Source organism: Siphateles boraxobius, unplaced genomic scaffold (genome assembly GCF_051911475.1).
Source record: "Siphateles boraxobius isolate OS27281-9 unplaced genomic scaffold, OSU_SipBor_1 11, whole genome shotgun sequence".
NCBI classification, from domain to species: Eukaryota; Metazoa; Chordata; class Actinopteri; order Cypriniformes; family Leuciscidae; genus Siphateles; species Siphateles boraxobius.
In genome coordinates, this window is record NW_027508711.1 from 10,835,471 (window position 1) to 10,858,000 (window position 22,530).

At 37.0% G+C, this 22,530-nt stretch overlaps 1 protein-coding gene across 2 annotated transcripts in view; it reads left to right on the plus strand.

Annotated features, from left to right (window-relative positions):
• chm (CHM Rab escort protein) overlaps window positions 1-22,530 on the plus strand; it is a 70,943-nt gene that overhangs the window by 25,604 nt on the left and 22,809 nt on the right. For both annotated transcript variants that reach the window (XM_077196396.1, XM_077196404.1), the window contains exon 9: window positions 14,176-14,253. In XM_077196396.1, coding sequence (XP_077052511.1) covers window positions 14,176-14,253 — 78 coding nt within the window. The remainder of the gene's footprint in view (window positions 1-14,175; window positions 14,254-22,530) is intronic.

The following is a 22,530-nucleotide window of genomic DNA, read 5'->3' on the forward strand; positions in this document are numbered from 1 at the left end:
GTGTATGGTGTGGCATAAGTTAGTTGTCACAACAGGCAAGAAATATTGACATGGAGCAGCTAAATCTCGACCCTTGGGGAATCGCCCGTTTTAAAAACTGCAGAACAGAGGAGAGAGACAGAGCTCGTAATAAAACAAGAATCAACATTGGCTTGGCTTTTTGGAGATGACAGGTCGGTAAGGTATTTTATTGAACAGATAAGTTGCAATATGTATAAAATATCCCTTTTAGTAATTTTTTTAATATTAAATAGTGGCATAACTTTGCTTTAAAAAGTGGCTGGGACAGCAATCGATTTAAATAGTACATTGTGTTTAATTTGTCGTTTAACGAGATCTAATATGTGTTGGTGGTGAGAATTTTTACGTGAAGAAATAAATAGATCCGATCCGACTACGTTTTGTTTGTATTTCAATGGTCCAGTGGTAGCACTTTTGCCAAGCATGTCAGAGGTTCTGGGTTCTAATCCCCACTCGTATAGTTTTTTTTCCTCATTAAAACCGATTATGTTTATCAGTGGTTGTATATCAAACAGGGTTTGTGTGCATTTAACTTTGTGATATCACCGGAACGAATAGAGAGTCTCCGCACAAGCCACAAGAGAACGCTGTCTGTATCCACACCAATCGCAGCGCAACGAGCACTTTGATCACTTGATTTCAAAAACAACACATTTCAGCGTGCTAGATCGTCTCTTATTTAACAAACGAACGATATGAATGCTCTGCTAGTTAACTGGAGATGTTTTATTTATTTTTATTATTTGTTTATTAGTATTTGTTACATCCGTGGCGCGAGAAGTTTCAAAAGTAGGCTAGCTCAGATTTCTGATTTCTTAAAAAATAAAATAATAATAACTTAGGGGGCAAAATATTTTTTAGTGATTATGTGAATTACACTGCGCAAACCAAAGTAAGAAGGGTTGGCTCTCAGTTTCCACAGTACATAAAATATTCATTTTATTTTATTTTATTTATGAGGAAAAAACAATGTTACAGACGTGTTCTCCGTTACGGACGTGAGCGCTCTGAAAGCGGCACTAAAAGATGCTTTAAAACTTTCACAGAGACATCAAACAGAAAGCACAAAACCTTTATTTAACCTGAATTTCGTTTTGTATTAATTGTATCTTAATTTTAATCAATGTTTCATCAACCATTTGCCTGGATTTAATAAATAAGAAGTAAATATAGCAGACGATAGATAAGAAATGGAGGCGCCGGCGCGTGAACTGGAGCTCGTCTCATAGCCTAAATGAACCGAAACTCAGCGTATAAGGTAGCCTAGCCTACTTGCCTTACAGACATGTCTACTTTTAAACAGAATAATTCAAAACGAAAGAAAACAGACTACAGACTGCTCTCTGCTTTTGTAATCCGTATGAAATGTGCATTTCTCTCTGGTGCGTTCACTAGCCTGTGGCAAAAAGTGGTGGGGACATGACCCACCTGAAAATTACGCCTATGATTAAATGTTTTTATAGGATTTCTGCTGTGTTGGACTATGATGTCGCCACTGCGTCAAAATATTTCTCAAACGGCGGTGCCCCCCCCGCCGATGACCCAATGCCCCTCCAGTAGATCTGCTGTGGCACCGACTCTGCGCTACAGTAATGTCTTCAGCTAGTCAGCTTGAAATCTAAACTGCTTATATCTCTTAAGCATAGTAGTGAATGTTTTATAAGCAGTAAGATAATCACTCTCCCGCACAGACACAGAGTCGAAGCTGAACCAAAACAATGTTCTTCCACAAAATTCATGCAGTTTTTTTTAACCGCTAGAGAGTTAAACCAAAAGTTAGTGTAGCTACCTTTAAATATATGGAAAAAGAATTTTAGTTGCCAAAGTAGCATTTCTCATTTTCATTTAATTTAACTTGATGTACTAAAATAACTATAACTGAAATACACATGAATAAAAAACTATAGACAAAAAATAAGAAAACTTGACAAAAACAACAAAATTACTAACATTTTAACCAAAATTAAAATGAAAACAGAAAATATAAAAATAAAACCTTTTAAAAATGTTTATAAAAACTAAAATAGAATCTCAATTATACTTGGTAGGGCATCTTAAATGCACAGCAACAAAATGCGGCCATTTGATTCAGAGAGTGAAAAATAATAATAAAAGGTGGTGGCTATTTGCTAGTGTAAATGCCATATTTTCTTGCCGATACCTGCTATATACACCATTTAAATAGCAATAGATTCAATAGAATAGAATAAGTGAAATCAGCAATTTCTTAGCGATATGCTATTTAGACTAAGTGAAAATAGTAATAGATTCTATTTACACTATGTAAAAATAGCAGTATTTTATTTTCAGTAAATGTAAATAGTAGTTAGATGCTACTTATACTTATAAATAGTGGCAGATACTATTTGCACCTCAGTGTTGTTGGACATTGAATGGTATGCAATAATAGCAGAGTGTAAATTATTATATTTATTAAAATTATGAAATGGATGCCTGCTTATTGGGACAATAAAACACTCCCTACACCTCCACCTAACCCTAACAGATGAACTTGATTATTAAACACACGTTAGACACTTTATTTCCACTTTTCGAATTTTTTCTTCATTTTTATTGAAAATAAATGCCTTTCCGATTTGATATGTGATGGGAAAAGGGAGTAAAGTGAGTTCGGCAAAAGGTGGATTCGAACACGGGTCGATTTGAGTCAAAACTTTATGCCACGCACCTTACCTATTGCTGACAATCCAGCGTCTTACGTAATTGTGTCTGGCCCAACCAGACGTCAGTGGGCGGAGTTATTGTAAATAGCCTCTGCCAACAAGGTGGGCTATTTAAAGTCCCTTTAAAGTCACTATGAAATCAAAAGTGACCATTCTTTTCTTTTTTTTTAAGTAGTAAATTTTTTCGCATGATTTTTTATTATTATTATTTTTTTCAGATGCCCTTGTAAATTTTAATTATAAAAACTTCCCCTCCCTCTTGCAGCGACATCTCTTCTCTGATGACATGTGAGGGCGGGACAACCGGTCACTCACATGACATCATAGCAATAGCAAACAACAAAATCGACCAAATCAAGTCCCGCCCTACATTTTGTCTAGTTCGAGAAGCCATTTCACGTACCTCACAGTAGAGAAGAAATTACTTCCAAATTTTCCAATTCCATTTTTTTAAAGGGATAGTTCACCCATAAATGAAAATTGTGTTGTTCCAACCCCGTGTTGTTCCAACCCCGTAAGACCTTCGTTCATCTTCGGAACACAAATTAAGATATTTTTCAAAATATCACAAAAATATCTTAATTCGTGTTCTGAAGATGAAATACTGACAGAATTTTCATTTATGGGTGAACTATCCCTTTAACTCTAGAGTCTTTTTCAACTGATTTTAGAGTGTATTTTTTGTAACGTTTTAGCTCACACACTCAGCTCTGAGGGGGAAGGAACGAAGCTGGCAGTTAGAAGCAGGGTCAGAGCTCTGCAGGACCCTGAGTGTTTGCTTTTAGCACTTTGAGTCTGCTGGGAGCAGTGCTGTGAAACGGTGGCACTTAGAGACGAGCAGTCCTCAGCCCCATCATCCCAGAAACCATGAGCTGGCGTCTGGCCAGGTTATAGAGAACATCTCCCCAAAGACAAGCAGAACAGTCGAGTGTTTATCTAAAATGCACATATGACTCCAATCTCTGGTTCGAGCTCTGCTCTGAGAAATAAGTCTGTCTTTGTACATATTACGTCAATACGGCTATAAAGCTAATGTGCCAAAATAGATCAGGTGATATCGATTATTGAGAGGGCTGAGCAATTGCCAAATGTCTCTTCCAATGTAAACACACCAGATAGATATCAATATTTCATTTTTTGTCAATTCAATCATCATTTGTTTGTGTCATCTGAGGTTATGTAATCATGTTCTGTGATACGATTTGATCATTATTCCAAGTAAAGGCAACTTAACCCTCCACCTCACAATTTAAGCTTGATGTGTCTCTTCTGAGATATCTACGAATTTTAATGTGCCTCTTCGTGTGTGAGGCAGATTAATTAGCATTTTTGATTTCCATAGTTTTCCACTAATCACCCTTGCTGACATTCAGATAAGCATGCTAGCGCACTGAGGCATGAACCCACCTGCAAGCTGTCCATCATCTGTGGAGAGAACGCAAGAAACAGTTGTCGCCGCTGACTTTTTCTCTCTCCATTACTTCATTATTAAAATCGAGGACTATTTCTTTTCAATCGTCAAAAGTGATGTACAACATGGATGTTGTCAAATGCATCTTAAAACAAAAGGAAAGGCAAAATTAGCTTAGTAAATAAAATCATAGTTCAGCTACAAATGACAAAGAAACCAGCTTCGTGTCAATGCAAACCTGTATGCCTTTCTTGCGTAGAACGCAAAAGAACTTCCTGGCTTCTCTTTTCCGTATAAAGAAAGTGAAGGATAGTTTGGGTCTTCGAGACCCAAGATGACAACAAAAAAACCCCAGTAAAAGTAGCCTACAAAACTATTTTAATTGCTTCAGTAGACTTGGAAGTCATATGGACCTAGGGTCGATGATGGTCCTTTAAAAAACCTAAAATTTCATAAAAAAGTCTTAATACATAAGTCTTAATTGTCCTTTTAAGAAGTCTTAAATTTGGGGATGGGAAAAACAGGAAACATGATGTGGTCTAATGTGATTTAAACTTAATTAAATCAGTTTAACTCTGATTAGCTGTTGTACGTTCTAAGGGCTCACGCTTTCAGAGCAGTTCGCAATCCATGCAACTGCCAAGCTATTGCTTATGATCTGTTGATCAATTTTGAGAGTATTTCCATTATTGTTTATAATGTAAAATGTTGTTAATGGTTGTAGGAGTGCATATTTTATCTCCCTCATATTTTTAAATGAACAGCTTGAAGTAAAGCTTGGACATTTCAAAATAAGATTCCCGATGTATTTGGGGCTAGTTGAAAATTAAACAGCCTGTATTATAGCAAAATTCTTTCTTTCTTTCTTTTTTCTTTCTAAATTTTTATTATCCTGTTTATTCATCCTGACAAGATGGAAAGACTAAGATCATTATTTAACATATTCACAATATAGATTTCATTAGTTTTGACACAATAATCTGGTTATTGCTTTCTTTGAAAACGTTGCTCTTGTATCAGAGAAATTCAATATCGGTCGACCTCTAATTCCAAAAAATAGTTTTTAGCACACAAACCGATTTCAATACTAAATATAACATGTCTTGAGTGTATATTATATACAGTTACCCTGCTTTGCTGATAAGCAGTTTTAAGTCCTCGAATGTGTGCTGCAGCCTGTTCAATAATTAAAAGAACCTGAGATAAATTACTTATTTTGAGATTGTACAGGTTTGTTCCATATGGACATTCAGCGTTTATTTTTGCAGGTCTTAAAAAAAGATATAAAGTCTTTAATTTGAGTTGAAAAACTCTGCAGGTACCCTGGAAGCACTATATTTAAAAAAAGAGCTTGACAATTCAGTTTTATTAAATGGGAAAGAGAAGCTTGGACATTCTTCGAAATATCTGAATTTGTGTTCCAAATTTGTTTTAAAGAAATGTTCATTTAAAAGCAGCGCTCATTCATCAGTGTATAATGTTACCCTAGAGATGCGCATCAACCATCGCCGAGTCCGCTGTTGAAGGTGACGATCATCCATTTATAATCACGCTTAACAACAGGGAATAATTGCAATTTGACCATCGGGTGTGAATACTTAAATCAGATAGCATTATCGGGGCGGGTAGATGATGTGTTTTTGGCTGTAGATTCGGGTGATGCTGGAGCTCATCCGCTGACTCTAAATCAGTGAGACTCTGCAGGCGCTAACAGCTCGCGGTGAACATGGCTAACGTGGTTTATCAAGTTAATGTATTACCCCCTACATATTCTGTTTGTGCGTGACATGAGCGCACACAGCGCGTGTCTTCTCCAGGTCGTGCTTACCAGGTTGTTCATAAAAGCCGAAATGTGCCTAGGTGTAGGCTTTTACAGTAGTTGCTCGCGTCTCGCCTCCCTCTGCCAGTGTATGCTACCGTGACAAAGCACATACGCGACAAACAACGTCAGAAAAGCATCAGTACATTAGAATCGGTTATGATCTATTACTGAACCGATACCGAATCGTCCTCGTCTGCATCGCGATGCATCGTAGAAACGATTAATCTCGACACCCCTAATATACATGTGTGAATTGTTCACAATTAGACCTATGGCCCTGTTTACACCTTGTATTAGGATGTGTTTTGGTCGATGACACTAAATGCAGGTGTAAACGGGGTCTAAAACGTTTTGAGCTTGTCCGCTTTTGACCACTTCCACAGGGAATCGAAAACGCATTCGACCGGATTGCTTTCATAGTGTAGATGCTCATGTGGTCGAAATGCATTCGAACAGCCACAAAAGACCGTTTACTCTCCGCCTAATGACCTGATGCACAAACATCATGGGAAGCGCACTACCCAGACGGGATTTAAACATTGTCAGATGGAGACCCAAGTTTGGTTGGAAGATGAAAAACATACCAAGCACAATGTTCTCTCACCATTCCTGATTTCTAACACGCACTCACAGTGTTCGGTGTGGTCTTGCGGCTGTCAGAGCAGAAACGAAAGCTGCTGCTCTCCATATGCGTTTCTGTCTCCTTTCACATTCATATGTAAATTGCGTGAGCTTATTTCATCCGTTAGATCAGAAGATCTGAAACAGCTCATACATTTACCCGCCCATAGACCCTCCCCTCGAAGAAATCTGGACAGAATTGGTTGAAAGTGGACAAAAGAGACGGATTAAACACTAGATGTAAACTGGAATGTGTCCCTCGTCTACTTGTGATCTGATTGACTAAAATGCATCTTGTGTAAACAAGGCCCATATGACATGCATTTACAAAATACATAGGGTTCATTTTCTTTTCATCTAACTTTAAAGTATGCACCATGTGCCATTCGCAAATGTGAGTTATCCAGTTGTAGAATTTCACAGCAGACAGGTGAGTCCGCTAGAGGAATGAAGCACTACAGAGAGAGATGGCAGAAGGAAAAAAGACAGGAGTTCAAAAAACTTGTGGAGAAATGGAAAGAGATGGACCTCAGAGGGGACAAAAGGCGAGGGATTGAGAGACAAAAGTCAGACGGAGAGAACGAGCGAGGGAAGGCGGGTTCATTCATCACGCTGATACCTGCTTGCAGGTGATAGATGGATAGATGGAGGTGCAAACTCAATAATGCTCACTCTCTCAGTTATTCACAGATCAGCGAGCAGCTCCGCTAATATAGTGATGAAATGCTTTACCGTCCTCGCCCCGCATTATCCCTCAAGTTTTGACAGCGGAGACTTTTTAATTTCTAAATAACCTTTGGCACTCTGACTGCCATCCTCCGTCTTCTGCACCCCGTTCCGGTTCCTCCGTCTCCGACGCTGGGATGTTTTTTGGAGCCGGCGTGATCCATTCAGCCCGGTAAACACATTTGGCCGTGACAGGTTATGATTTGCACCTGCGATCACGGCGCTCCAATCAGACAACAGTCAAAGAGAAACAGATTGAGAGGACGGGGAAATGCATTAATTAGAGGCGATGATTGTCTTCCCAGCATTCCCTCACACGCCGCGTTTCCTCTCTGTCATTCGTTTCCCCCCGCCCCCCTTTACCGTGTGTTCTCGGGGAGCAATAAACATTTAATTTATTCAGATCCAAACAGGATTTAATTTTCGCAGAGAAAGGCCTGCCAGCCAGCATGGCGCTTTGTTTTCTTTTAATTATTGGCCAACCATTAGCCCCCCACTCGGCTTCCAGCACCCTAGATTACAAGCGAATTTGCCGGCAATGAACCTGACAGGTAAGTGGTCTTTGCCGCGTGTGGTAATTTTGTTTGTTTAGCATCTCCTGCAAGGCAAGGGGATTTATTGTCGACACACACAGAACGCTAATAAAACGCTCTCTCTCTTTTTTCTTTTTTTTTGGCTTCCCATGGGCGCTCAGATGTTTTCCCCAAACCTGGTTTGGCTTTTGAGGAGGAGGAGGAAGCACGTCCAAATGTGGCATCAGGTTTTTTTGTTGTTGTGTTTGTGTTGCTTTAATCAAGCGAGTCAAGCTTTTCTTGCCTTTGTTTAATAGACTGAGATCTAACAGGTCACTAGGGATGCATTCAAGATCTTTTAGATTAATGGCTTCAATTCCGGCCCATTATTGACTATCTGCTGGGAGATTGAGCAGAATGTTTTGCTCTTTTGTTTAAAGAGAGTGTTTTTTTTTCTTCTTCTCATCAAACAAACAAATTGTCAAAAGGCCATTTTGTTTTTTAACTTTGAGATTATCAAGATGGAATGTCTAATTGTTACTGCCTATTTTAGGATTTAGATGTCTAGTACTAATTTAAATGGATAGGCGTATTAACCCTTTAATTAACTCACTATCCATTTGAAGAGAGCTTTCACTTTAAGAGTGCATGAAGGATTGAGTTGCTGTGTGCATTTGTGCATAAAAGTTGGGTTAAGTTCATTAATAATAAAATTACCACCTTTATTAAGTCTTTAATTTTATTTCTTAATTTATATTTAATTTATCATTTGTTACTTAGAAGTATTAATTTCTTTAAAAACAACTTTTGATCGATAGTGTAACTATTCAATAGGGTTGCATTAAATTGAGCAAAAGTTACAGTAAAGACATTAATAATGTTAGAAAAGATTTTTATTTCAAATAAAATCTGTTCTTTTCAACTTTCTATTCATCTAAGAATCTGGAAAAAACATGATCACTGTTTCCAAATATTAGCCAACTGTTTTCAACATTGATTAGAAATGTTTCTTGAGCAGCAAATCCGCATACAAGAATGATTTCTGAAGGATCATGTGACACTGAAGATTGGAGTAATGATGCTGAACATTCATCTTTGCAATCACAGGAATAAATTACAATTAAAAATAAATAAATAGAAAACAGTTATTTTATGCTGTAATAATATTTTACAATATTACTGTTTTACTGTATTTTTTTATCAAATAAATATAGCAGTAGTGGGCAAAAGAAAGTAAATGTATCTTCATCTCCCTAAATGTAAACTTTTGAACGGTACTCTACGTTTTGCACAAATTGAGACTCGTACCTTAGCACCAAGTAACTTTTAGGAATTTCCTTTTTTAATGTACCTTAATATCCCTTTTCTGGATCAATATAAATAACACAAAGTAGAACATCATAGCTTGCAAAGTGAAATTCGTTATGGATTGAAGCCTATAGCTATCTCAACCTGTTATCTCTAAAAACGCTAGGATATCATAGCATTGCATTTCCTGCGGCATGAAAAAAGCTTCCGTCCTTACGGGGCTCTGTTCAATTTATTTGAAGCTCTGCCGTGATGTTGCCATTAGAGCCCGAAGCTTGTTTGTGCTTCTTGTTACATTACTTTTTAATTACAGAAATAACTAGTTGGAGGCAGTTGTTTTGTGGTGATGTCGGTGGGGTAAAGGGGGGGGTGGGGGGTGTTAGGTGACGAGAAAGAGGGAGTTGTCGAAGATTTATTTTGGATGTGACCTTCTCCACACTCGCTGCAGCTGTAATCAGTGGAATTAATAGCATAATCAAATTATACACAAACTCATAAATCATCGGTGAGCGCGCTGTCACGGCGTCGGGCTATTAATGGCCTCCATTGTTTTGCTACCGTATTAAAAAATCACGTCCCCTGATTCCCGTCTTGATAGGAACTGAAATGCCATTTAGAGGCTATAAAGAGCAGGGGCTTGTGGGGGTACTGGATTTTCACAACTGTTAATTTAGCCGTGATGGCGAGTGATGTCGCCAGGGCGAGTGCTGGGGCCTGGAGAGGGAATGGCAGTGCCCACGCACTCCACCCGACTGCATCATTGGGGCCGACAGCGGGCAGTTAATTAGAGTAATATCAGCTTAAACGTCTGTCAGTTAGGGTTAATGACATCAAAGGGCTTCCCTGCTGCCTCTATGAGGTTCTGTGGAGGACAGGAGATGGGCCCAGATGATTGCTGGCAGATTTAGCCTCTCTCTTTTTTCTTTTTTTTTTAATCTTTGCACTTTATTAAGATGCCATGTCTCTATATTAATCTGGGCAGACAAGGCCAGAAGTTTTTTTTTTTCCTCCCTTGTTTAAGCTCGGAGTGAACAGCAAAGTGTCCTTTTCCATCTCTCCATCTTTGTCTATGTCAATATTTATGTGACCTAATATCCAACCTATGCCCTTCATGTTACATGTTACTTCATGGTGGTGGATGGATTTATTTCAGTGTATATTTATATACTGTGTCCTGTTTATATAAAAAAGTTACAAAAAAAGTTACAAAAGTTACAGTTAAGACATTTATAATGTTACGAAAGATTGTATTTAAAAAAAAATGCTCTTCTTTTGAACTTTTTATTCATCGAAGAATCCTGCAAAAAAAAATTGTACACAACTCTTTTCAACATTGATAATAATAATGAATATTTTTTGAGCATCAAATCAGCATATTAGAATGATTTCTGAAGGATCATGTGACACTGAAGACAGGAGTAATGATGCTGAAAATTCAGCTTTGATCACAGGAATAAAAAAAACTTTAACACACACACAGACAGACACGTGTGTATAATATATATATATATATATATATATATATATATATATATATATATATATATATATATATATACATGCATACATACAGTGGGGAAAATAATTATTTGATCCCCTGGTGATTATGTAAGTTTTCCCACTTACAGAGAAATGAAGGGTCTATAATTTTAATGTTTGGTTTATTTTAACGGATAGAGACAGAATATCAAATCCAGAAAAAAACAGATTATATGAAGGTTATAAATTGATTATCATTTGATCGAGTGAAATAAGTATTTGATCCCCTACAACCAACAAGAGTTCTGCCTCCCACAGATTGGTTATGTGCCCATTCGGAACACAGATTAGTCCTGTCCCTTTAAGAAAGTACTTCTAATGTCAGCTCGTAATGTGTATAAAAGAAAGCTGTCCACAGAATCTGTATCTTCCATTCCAACCTCTCCACCACCATGAGCAAGACCAAAGAGCTGTCAAAGGACATCAGGGACAAGACTGTAGACCTGCCCAAGACTGGAATGGGCTACAAGACCATCAGCAAGAAGCTTGGTGAGGAGGAGACAACTGTCGGTGCATCTGGATGCAGTGTGGATCTCCATGCTAGATCTCACCTGATGGGGTAAGAATGATAATGAAAAAGGTGAAGGATCAGCCCAGAACCACACGGGAGGAGCCTGTTAATGATCTCAAGGAAGTTCGGATGACAGTCACCAAGCAAACCATTGGTAACACACTACGCCGCAATAGATTGAAATCCTGATCAAGGTCCCACCGCTCAAGAAGTCACATGTACATGCCCATCTGAAGTTTGCTGATGAACATCTAAATGGTTCCGAGATGGCTTGGGAGAAAGTTCTGTGGTCAGATGAAACCAAAATTGAGCTCTTTGGCATCAACTTAACTCGCTGTGTTTGGAGGGAAGCACGGAGGTGGAAACATTTATTTTGGGGCTGTTTCTCTGCTAAGGGTATAGGACAAGTTCACCACATCGAGGGGCCGATTGACAGTGCCATGTACCGTAAAATCTTGGACGAGAGCTTCCTTCTCTCAGCCAGAACACTGAAGATGGGTCGTGAATGGGTTGTCCAGCATGACAATGACCCAAAACATACCGCCAAGACAACCAAGGAGTGGCTCAAGAAGAAGCACATTTAGGTCTTGAAGTGGCCTAGCCAGTCTCCAGACCTTAATCCTATCTTAATCCTATAGAAATCTGTGGAGGGAGTTGAAACCACGAGTTGCCAAGCGACAGCCAAGAAACCATAAGGATTTTGAGAGTATCTGAAAACAGGAGTGGACCAAAATCCCTCCTGAGATGTCTGCAAACCTGGTGATCAACTACAAGAAACATCTCACCTATGTGCTTGCCAACAGAAGCAACAAGTACGAAGTCATGTTTTGCTTGGGGATCAAATACTTTCTGTCAAATACTTGACAGCACTTTCTGAAATGCCAATTAATTTATAAACTTTTTATTATGTGGGTTTTTTCTGGATTTCTTTGGTTGATTTTCTGTCTCCATCCTTTAAAAATAAATCTACTATAAAAATTATAGACCCTTCATTTCTTTGTATATGTGAATATATATATATATATATATATATATATATATATATATATATATATACATATATATACACACACACATATATATATACACACACACATATATACATATACATACACCCATGCTTTTAAAAATACTTTTATTTAACAAGGGAATATTAAATTGATCAAAAATGAAAGTAAAGACATTAACAATGTGACATTTCTATTTCAAATAAATGGTTATTTTGAGTTTTCTGTTCATCAAAGCATCCTGAAAAACAAAATGTATCGTGGTTACGACAACATTTTTAACCAGCCCAACTGTTTTTAAAATGTATTTTCTAATCTCAGCACCATATTAGAATGATTTCTGAAGGACCATGTGACACTGAAGACTGGAGTAATGATGCTTAACATTTTTTCTTGCCCATAATTTTTTTTAAATATTAAAGCAAAATAAAAAATATATATGATTGTAATAATCAGTGTTGGGGGTAACTTATTACAAGTAACTTGAGTTACGTAATCAGATTACTTTTTCAAGTAACTAGTAAAGTAACGCATTACTTTTTCAATTTACAACAAAATATCTGAGTTACTTTTTCAAATAAGTAGTGCTAGTTACTTTTTCACATCTATTGACTGACAGCTCTCCTGTCACCATGTTGAGAGAAATAAAGTGAGGTGTTGTGTGCATTTGCATTGAACATGCATTTACTCATCTCACTTGCACAAAAACATTCAGTATTCCTCAAAATGAATAAAAACAGTCAAATGCAATCTCAGAATTTTGTGCAAAAAGTTTTATAATTAACTATGTTAAATTACACAAATATACTTTATGTATTTAATCTCACTTTATTAACCAATGTCTTTGCTGCTGACCTACAATGATCTAATTCAACCATACTAATAAGCAAAAATGACTTTAGATTAGGTTTAGAAATAAGAGTGTTGAACTTCCTTCTCCTGTGTTCTATTGTTATTTAATCAAGAACAGCAGCAGCTGAAAGGTTTGTTTGAGCGGCGCCCTCTACTGTACAGTAGTAAATATGCATTTCCTTCAGCCTTAGGCTTATTCATTTAACTTTTGATGTGAAAGGGCCTTAACAATTGGCAAAAATAGATTGTTTTAGCTATTATTAAAAAACAAACAAACAAGCCCATGCAGGTGAGAAAAAGTAACGCAAAAGTAATGTAACGCATTACTTTCCATAAAAAGTAACTAAGTAACGTACTTAGTTACTTTTTGGGGGAGTAACGCAATATTGTAATGCATTACTTTTAAAAGTAACTTTCCCCAACACTGGTAATAATATTTGACAATACTTTTACCGAATGTTTTACTGCGTTCTTGATCAAATAAATACAGCGTTGGTGAGAATTAGAGACTTATTTTTTTCTACTGCATTTATTCTTAAAAAATAACAAATATAAATCATAAAAAATAAATAAATCATCTTTATTTTATTTAAATAACCAAGTGTGTGATATATAAATTTTCTATGGTTAAGGGTGTAATCATGTAAAATGTGTCACTAACTATCAGCTTCTAATGGCTTATATTGCTTTCGTAAAACTGCAGAAATGGCAATAGGATAAAGGACATCAAGTTATAAATAGTTACTGTGTGCAATCACACAAAGTATGTTGGCTACTTTATCTCAGCTTCTATCTCTCTGTCCATTCATCTTTTTTTGTGTTTCTCTCTGTCTAGAGAGTTTGTCTCCAGGCTTTTTAAGAATATTTGAATCACTTTGTCATTGTGTTTATAGTTGAATTAAGCTGCTATATGTTATCACCACAAAATCTCAAGAAAGCTTTACTTGTAAAGGTTCAAATTTTAAGATCTTGGTGACATTTTTGCCTTGTCAAATGCATTGGATTTTGTCCTTTCTGTGTGGACAAGGTGTGATCAGCCCTTTTTAATGTCATGCCATCAGCTGTAATTACGGGTGTTTAGCAGTTCCATTCAGATTGGATGTCATATAAATAAACGCAAGCGTATGTAAAGTGTTACTTTTTTTTTTTTTCTCCTTGCAGAATGTGTGCCGTATTTGGAGGAATTTATTGTCTTCGACACTCAGTGCAGTGCCTGGTTGTGGACAAGGGATCCAACAAGTAAGTAGTTTACCACTGATTCTGTTCTTGCACTTTGACAACACACATTTAGATGAAAAACAACAACTTTCAACTCATAACACTCAGAAATTCAATTAGATAAGTAGATTAACTTCCTCCTCCGGTTGATTCACACCACTCCAGTATCCCAAGGCTGATCAGAGCCCATTTGTGTACGGGGTACTCAAAAACAAGGCCAAGAGATGGCGCACATGAGTGAATGGGGGTGGGGGGGGGGGGGTGTATTTGGAATATAGATATGAAATTAATTTTCAGGGAGACAGCGGTACCAGCCCCCCTTAAGCAGCCGAGCTCGGAAGACAAATCGCAGACTCTGCCACTTGGGCCGGCGATGAGTGATGCCGCTTTTTCCTCGTGGCCTTACCTCCACTAATTGATTTTCATCTGAAGACAAAAAAGCCCTCTGTTGCTGCCTCTTAAAAAATGAGAGTTCATCTCCCGTCTCCCTTGATTAATCTGTGCTGATAATGTGCGTCAGGCCCCACCAGAAAGGCCTTTAATGAGTTTCAAAGGTGGATTGTTGTCATAAACTAGGTTAGATCTGGGTTTTTTCCCCTCTCTCTTTATTCCTCTCTCATTCCTTGGCCCTCTCTTTGGCGATTATATTGAGTTTCTTTCATCTTGCTGGTGAATGACCCAGGGGGCTTGGATTCCTCTGGATGTAGCGCGCAAAACTTACACATGTGATAGCAGTAGCTTACTAGTGTTAAAGCTATTGCGTACCTTGCTGGTGCAGCTGCGCTCAAATTAGGTGTATTTCCCTGTCGTTTATCATAAAATCATAAATTGCTCGTAAACTAGTAGATGGGCATATCCTCCAGACTAGGAATGGGTAAAAAAAAAAATATAGACATATATATATATTTTCTGATTAAAGGCCCATTCACACAAAGAACAACAACTATAATGATAACTACATTAGCGTCCACACCAGCAGACAATATAGTTCTGTTTATTTTTCAAAAACATAGTGCAACCAGTGCATTCCAATTTATGAACAAAAGACAATATATAATAATTATAATATTGTTAACAGTACATAAAAATGTATATATAAATAAATGTTTTATAAAATATAATTAAAATCTAGTATTAATTCTATATTATAATTAATATTAAACCTATAATATTTTCATAATTTACCTAGCTAGAAGTGTCCTTGTATAATTTACAGCAGAAGCTGAGAGGGAATTTCTTTCATATTTCGACATTATAACTGAAATATGCCCAGTTAAATCAGAATTTAATAGAAATGTAATCAAACCTAGTCAAAGTTAATCGAATCAAATTGAAAACAGAATTGAATCAGATGAAAAGGTTGTGTATTAGAATGAAATCTAGTCGGGAAATGTGTAATGTTAGCCATTTTGTAAACCCGACCAAGTTTTGAAAAATAATAAATCATATTTTAAGAGGTGGTTTTTGCTCGGCTGCAATGCAAAAAGTAACTGGCTACAGAAAAAGAAGCGTCTTGACCAGCAGCTGTTGTATGTGTCAGTTCTTCTATGACTAGCAACTAGACATGTGCCGGTAATCGGTAATGCGATAAATCTCTGTAATGAATATGCACGATATTGTTATCGCGGGCACTTCAAAATTTTAGATTTTTAGAACGCGCATTAGCTTATTTTCCATCAACTGCTTAAAAAAACACTGCGTATATGCTGCGCAAAACACGTGCAAAAAACTTACCAAAAGGTATATATGCCACATACATAATATCGATCAATCAATGTTTTTCAACCACCGAAAGAGGTCAATAAAACCTGCAGGAGAACAATATTGTTACAGAACGTTACATTTACCTCAGGAAAGCCATTTAATGACCAGCACGTTTGTTGACTTGAAAAAATAGCTATAGAGAGGAGTATTTTGCTAAATATGTGCACTATATTACATATTTATTATATTTTTACTTGTGTCATTACATAATTGTTATTATAATGAAAACCGCATTATATTTAATTTGTTATTTTTAACCTTTAATAATACCAGCTGATAGGGCTCTCTGTATGTTTACAGCATTATGTGAGATATATTTTTTCTTGAGAAAACTTAACATGTAGGCTATCTACTGTAGCCTACCTAATATTTTTCCAAATGAGTCAATATTGAATCAAGATTGAAATCAAATCAAGACTTGAACTGAAATCGTAAAAATTGTGTTAAGCAATAATACAAACAGTAGCCTACCAGTCATTGTACCATCTAAACATTGTAACATGTGGTCATTGAACTTAATAAAATTCTGTTTAGTTACCAAATGTTTTGACAGTTACACCTATTGTGATGCAAGTTGTTTTTTTTTTACATCCCCCCAATCCATCCGTTTCTCTTGTGCAATTCAATTATCGTGATAATACCGTATATCGTGATAAAAACTCAATTAATCGCAGTATGAAAATTTGATACCGGCACATGCCTACTAGCAACTGCTTACCAACATCTACCTTTCAGCAAATCCGGTTGGTCTTACCTGACCTGTGTGAAAATATTTACTCTTTAACCAAGTGTATAACTTTTACAATTTGTTCTCCCAACAAATCTTTCAGGTTGTTTATTCGCTCCCTTTAGTAGGCCATTTGACGGAGGTCAGTTTAGTTTTGATATGTGACGCCTGTCCCTGGATGCGGTCAGCCATCCCAAACGTCAGTTCTACTTCAGCGGCCCAGCAGAAGGTGTTCCTCAACTTAACGTAGCATACGAAAAACAACCGAGATGACCTTAATTGATAATTTACTGCAAGTTTTTCATGATCGCCACCAATGTCCCCATATAACTGGAGCACTGCGAAGTTTCAAGGCGAATTCTTTCATCCAAATTTGGGATTGAACCCAGACTCACCTGACCAGGGCCGGTCAGGATTTGGCTTGGGAGCTGGCGGAGCTCCAAACCGAGGTGTCCGTCAGACCCTTAGCTCAGTCTATAAAGCATCTAGTGTGGACCATCCATGCCCTCCTCTAGTGGCGTCCCATGTGGAGTCAGCCCTGCGCTGGAGGTTAGCGCCATACATCATCCATTGAAAAAGTTTCATGAAGGTGAAGGAAAAAAAAAAGCTGGCAAGGTGTCTGGCAGGCTGAACAATGATTTTAATTTCCCTGGCATCATAAATTACCGCCCTATGTCTGCTCTTATTACAGACATAAAGTTGAAAAGGGTAGAGCCAGATTAATAATGCAGCAGAGGATTACAGACCCTCAAATCCCACCTGCCACTCCATGCGGAAGACTGTCCAGCACTGTCCGGTTTGTCACCGCCACGACAGGCAGCTCAATCACTTGTCCGAATTAGTTTGTCCAAATTCATTTCACACGCCAACAGAACTCAACTGGCGATAAGATCCCTTTTTTGGAGGTGCCTGCTAAGACAAGCAGCACTATTATTGAGATTAGTTGCATTGAAGGAGGAATACAAGCCATGTGTTACATTGACTAAACAAGTTGCGAATTCAATTCATGCACAAAATCTAAATATCCGAAAATCTATTTGCAAATAAAGCAGCATTTTCGCCTCGTGTTCCAAAGAAGAAAATCGTCACTTCCAGGGAAAACACTGCAAAATTTCAATGCAAATGGAAGTTCTTGCTGCAGAGGATGTCTTTTTTTAATGTAATAAATTATTTGCAGTTTAATGTGCGTAGACGAAACACTAGCATCAGATGCCTTACATTTGGGAGCAATAATGGTTATTTCTATTGCATTTTAATGTTTTTTTTATTTTTTTTTATTGTACAGCACTTTGGTACACTCTGTGGTTTTTAAAGCAATTTATGAATACATTTTGATTTGAAGAGTCTGAGAGGTAGTAATCAATCATCTGAGAGGATTATTCATTAATTTTGATGCGCGCCTATGAAGTTATTCTGTAAATGTGTTGTCGTTTATGCACATCTTCTCTACAAATTTAATCCACCATATTTATGTACATTTTGGACATTCTCAATGACATCTTGGTGTTTCCATCCACAATTTTTTTTATGCAATTATTCTACAATTTGCTTTAAGGAGAGCTACCTATGTCTATTTCCAGGTTTCCATTGACATTTTTTTAAAGGGATAGTTCACCCAAAAAGGAACATTTTGTCATCATTTACTCACCCTCAAGTTGTTCCAAACCTGTATGAATTTATTTCTTCTGTTGAACATAAAAGAATATATTTTGAAGAATGTTGGTAATCAAACAGTTGATGGACCCCTTTGACTTCCGTAGTAGGGAAAAAAAGTTCTATGGGAGACAATGGCTACCTTCAACTGTTTAGTACCCATATTCTTTAAAATATCTTCTTTTGTGTTCAACAGAAGAAAGAAACTCATACAGGTTTGTATGGTAAGTAGGGTGAGTAAATGATGACAGTTTTTGAGTGAGCCTTTCGTTTTAAGCTTTACAGACCTAACCTAGCAGGACGCTCTTGCTCACTAGAAGCTGCTTCTGAATCAAGAGAACAAACTACGTATTTATGCAAATTACTGCAAGGCTCAACAATTAGTCTGGCCGATCTAAGAGAGTCGGGCCAATTAACAAAATCTGGTTATAGAAACATTGCTAGCCCTCCTTAAAGGAGCATTGCTGAAGTTCTGAAATTTCTAACCGTTACTGACACCAGTGGCCATTAGAGAAACTGCAGCCAGTCTCATGCTCGTTCTCGGTGCGCACGCTCGTTGGCTGCACTAGATAAGGCTCCTTTTTTTTTTTTTTAACTTACAAGGAGTTTCCGTGGGTGTCTGGATTATGCTGGAGGCTGGTCGCTTCTTTCCGTCCGCAGAGTCCATTTGAAACACTAACGTTACTGCTAGCGATTGCCACTGCCGTACGGATGTAAGCCCAAGTAGACGAGAACGCGCATGACGTCACATTTTGTGAATTTTCGCGCCAATTCGGACCCGACTCCTCCACACACAATTGAGCCTACAGGCTGATAGAGGCAACCGTGGTGGACAGTCAAGGTGTCATTCTTTCTATTACAACATGGTTGGCTCATAAATGTACAAATGAAAACTCTGTCTTAAAGATTTTTTAAAGTAAAAACCTACACATAGCCCCTTTAAGCTTAGTAAATGAAAAACCACTCAGAAGACCCTAGATTTAGATTTAGACAAGTGTCAAAGACAATTTGTATATTGAAATGCACTGGTTGAGGCTCAGGCATTCAACAGTAGTGCCAAATATACAATTCAATACAATTTAGAGAGGGAAATAAAAAAATACAAAAATATTATAGCAGTCATATAATGATGCATTTACAACCAATTGCATGGGTATTTTCATGTGTATTAATATTTTCTCCTTAAAACTGCAGTGAACCAAAGACAGTCTCGAAAATGCAGTTTAAAATCGCTGGTGTTTCTGATGTCACAAACTACCTTTGTAACCAATCACGTCAACGTGTGATCGTCAACCAGTGGATCTCTGAAGTTGTGTGAGTGAGTGGAGGCAGGGCCAATTTGCATATTCATAGAACCGCGAATACTAAATGAGGCAAGGGTATAGAGTTACATTCAAGCTATTTTAAGGCATGACGATTTTTTTTTCAAGGAAAAAAAACGTTTAAATATGTCATTTCATTGATCAAGGGTAAGTTTTAAGGGATAAAATGATTGACTATATGATTGACTTTAACAATAACAACACTGGTATGCCCAGATTCTTTCACGGATTTAAAACAATGGTGTATTTTATGCAATGTTTACCATGACAAATAAGCTTCTTGCTTGTAATATCCGTCATGGTGTCATTCAGCATATGATCTGTTTAGCCTACACAAAAGCAGATTTGCAGAGAAGTATATAAAATTCAAATGAGTTTGAACGCATGCATCGTTGGGTGCAAGGTTATCACGCTGATTGGTTCAGAGGCCACTGACGTGGTTTATGAAGGCGATTTATGAACTCTTATGATGATCTACAAAGCTGACACTGGCCTTGGTTGCAAGTGAAACGGAATCATTAGCAATATTCAGTGTTTTATGCTCACTGACAGAAGAAACTTATGCACTTGTATAGAAAACTCTTTACATAGTGAGCGCAGAAGAAAACAACGAATTGAAGAAACCTTTTCGAAAATAACACCTAATTTATTTAATTTTTTTCGATTGACATTCAAAATCCAATCCAGGACTCGACAATAAAGATTTTTTTCTGCTTCCCCACAGTTGGAATAGTTCAGACCCCACCATAAAATAATTATACATTTTATTTTTAGCAACAAATAAAATACATAATTTTTGTATGCATAAAATAAGTTTATATTTAGTTAAAATGCATTTGTTTTCATTCAGATTCCAAATGACAATGAATTATTTGTAGCTAGGATTTTTGTAAAGACAAAAAACATATAATATATACAATAAAAGTTGATTTTGTATATTTTTTTCTTTACAAACAATTCTCACTATATACCGTATATATTCTACAATTTATATAAGACCATCTTTTTAATTTGTCATAATAAATTATACAATTGTAACTGAAATCACAGAATTAAAAACACGTTTTAGTTTTAAAGCATAAAATCACATGTACATGATCATGTAACAAAAGATTGGTCTGAAAGTTTTTTCAATTGGCCTACTCTCTCTTAGACCGGCTAAAATCATTGTTGAGCCTTACAGTAATTTTCATAACTACGTAGTTTGTTCACTTGATTCAGAAGCAGCTTCCTGTGAGCAAGAGCGTCCTGCTACAGTTGCCGGTTTGTGAAATGTATCCCATAATGCTTTCCTTCACCCCATTGGCTGACGATTGATTGGAAACCCTCCGCTTCCTCTGCTAGTTCCTCCGAGTAAATAAATCTTCATTTACATAAACAGATCTGTCCTGCAGTCAATCTAGGCATTGGGGGAGGATTATTCCGAGGCCTGAGTTTTCGTCAGGGGAGGGAGACAATCTCTTGCCCCTTTATTGTGTTGTGAAAGTCCATTTCAAGGATGTCACCCCCAGCCCATTAGTTTGGATAATGAGCCCTATAAAGCACATTTATAACTCTTGACATAACAAGCCAACAGATTCTCCTCTGTTCCACCTTTTTCTCTCTCACTCGCTCCTTTTTCCTTCTCGCTTGCAGATATTAAAGAAGGATAGGTCAAACTTGTGCCCTAGGCCACTGCTTTCACTACTGGTTTTTCTTCAGGACCATGGTGACGAACCGACAAAGTACCGAAATTGTTTAATGTTCAAACAGGAATGAAAATTGCTTAAAATTTAACGCTGACAGGCTTGACATTAACGCTTGTGTGCTTGTCCGGGACAAGTGGATTTTTTGAAGGGGCAAGTGAAAGAGAATTTTGTATTCTCCTTATTAAAACTTCTGAGACAAAAAAATAACTAGGAAAGCATCGAAACGCAAGAATGATTCTGATTTTATTACATTCTGTGTAAATGGTGATTGATATTTCAATCGCTGTTGAGGTTCGTGCTGCCTGTCTCTTTGTGAGAGACTTTCGTAGAGGTAGAAACATATTGAGGTAAAGATTCAAAAAGTTGAGATTTTTTTCTTTATACCACATGATAAAAAGGCAAGCAACATAACACGACCAAGGGAGCTGTATTGCCAAATATTATCACGACTGCAAATGTTACATTGATTTTATAGTTCAATAAACAAATAGTTAATATTAAGTCACTTACATTTTTGACACAATATTGACTGTTCTTGTTCTATTTCATCAACAAAAATAGTTCCAAACAAAGATCACAGAAGAACTATTGCGCTTTCTCAAAGCAAAACTCAGCGGTGTTTGGTTACTGAACGATACAGCGTTTTGAACGAATCGGTTGAATTAATGATTCATTGATCATTTATTGCAGTTGTAATATTAAAGTATACATTATTTTAGAGTAATTGTATGCTATTGTAGTGTAATTGTATTGTGTAAATTAACAGCCCTATGGTGTCCTATTTTTATGATTGAATTTATTGATCAAATGTTAGAATTTGATATGAAAGATCACGCACACCTTGGGGGGAAAATTAAATGAAAAATCTTTTTTACTCTAGTTAACAAGTTAATGACCAATATAGTTGCACAATATAGCACTTGCAAAGGCTTAATATGGAGCCCTGATTGATATATTGTTATGAACCACGTAGGTCCAGAAATATGCAAAATTATTAACATTACATACTGACCTCACGCAAAATGCCAAAGCAACACTTTTTCCCATAGTGACATATGAAACGACAGGCCACTTTTCTTTATAAAAAGAGCTTTTAGAAGTAACCACCTGACCCATGAAGAATGAGACAGCTAATATATGATGT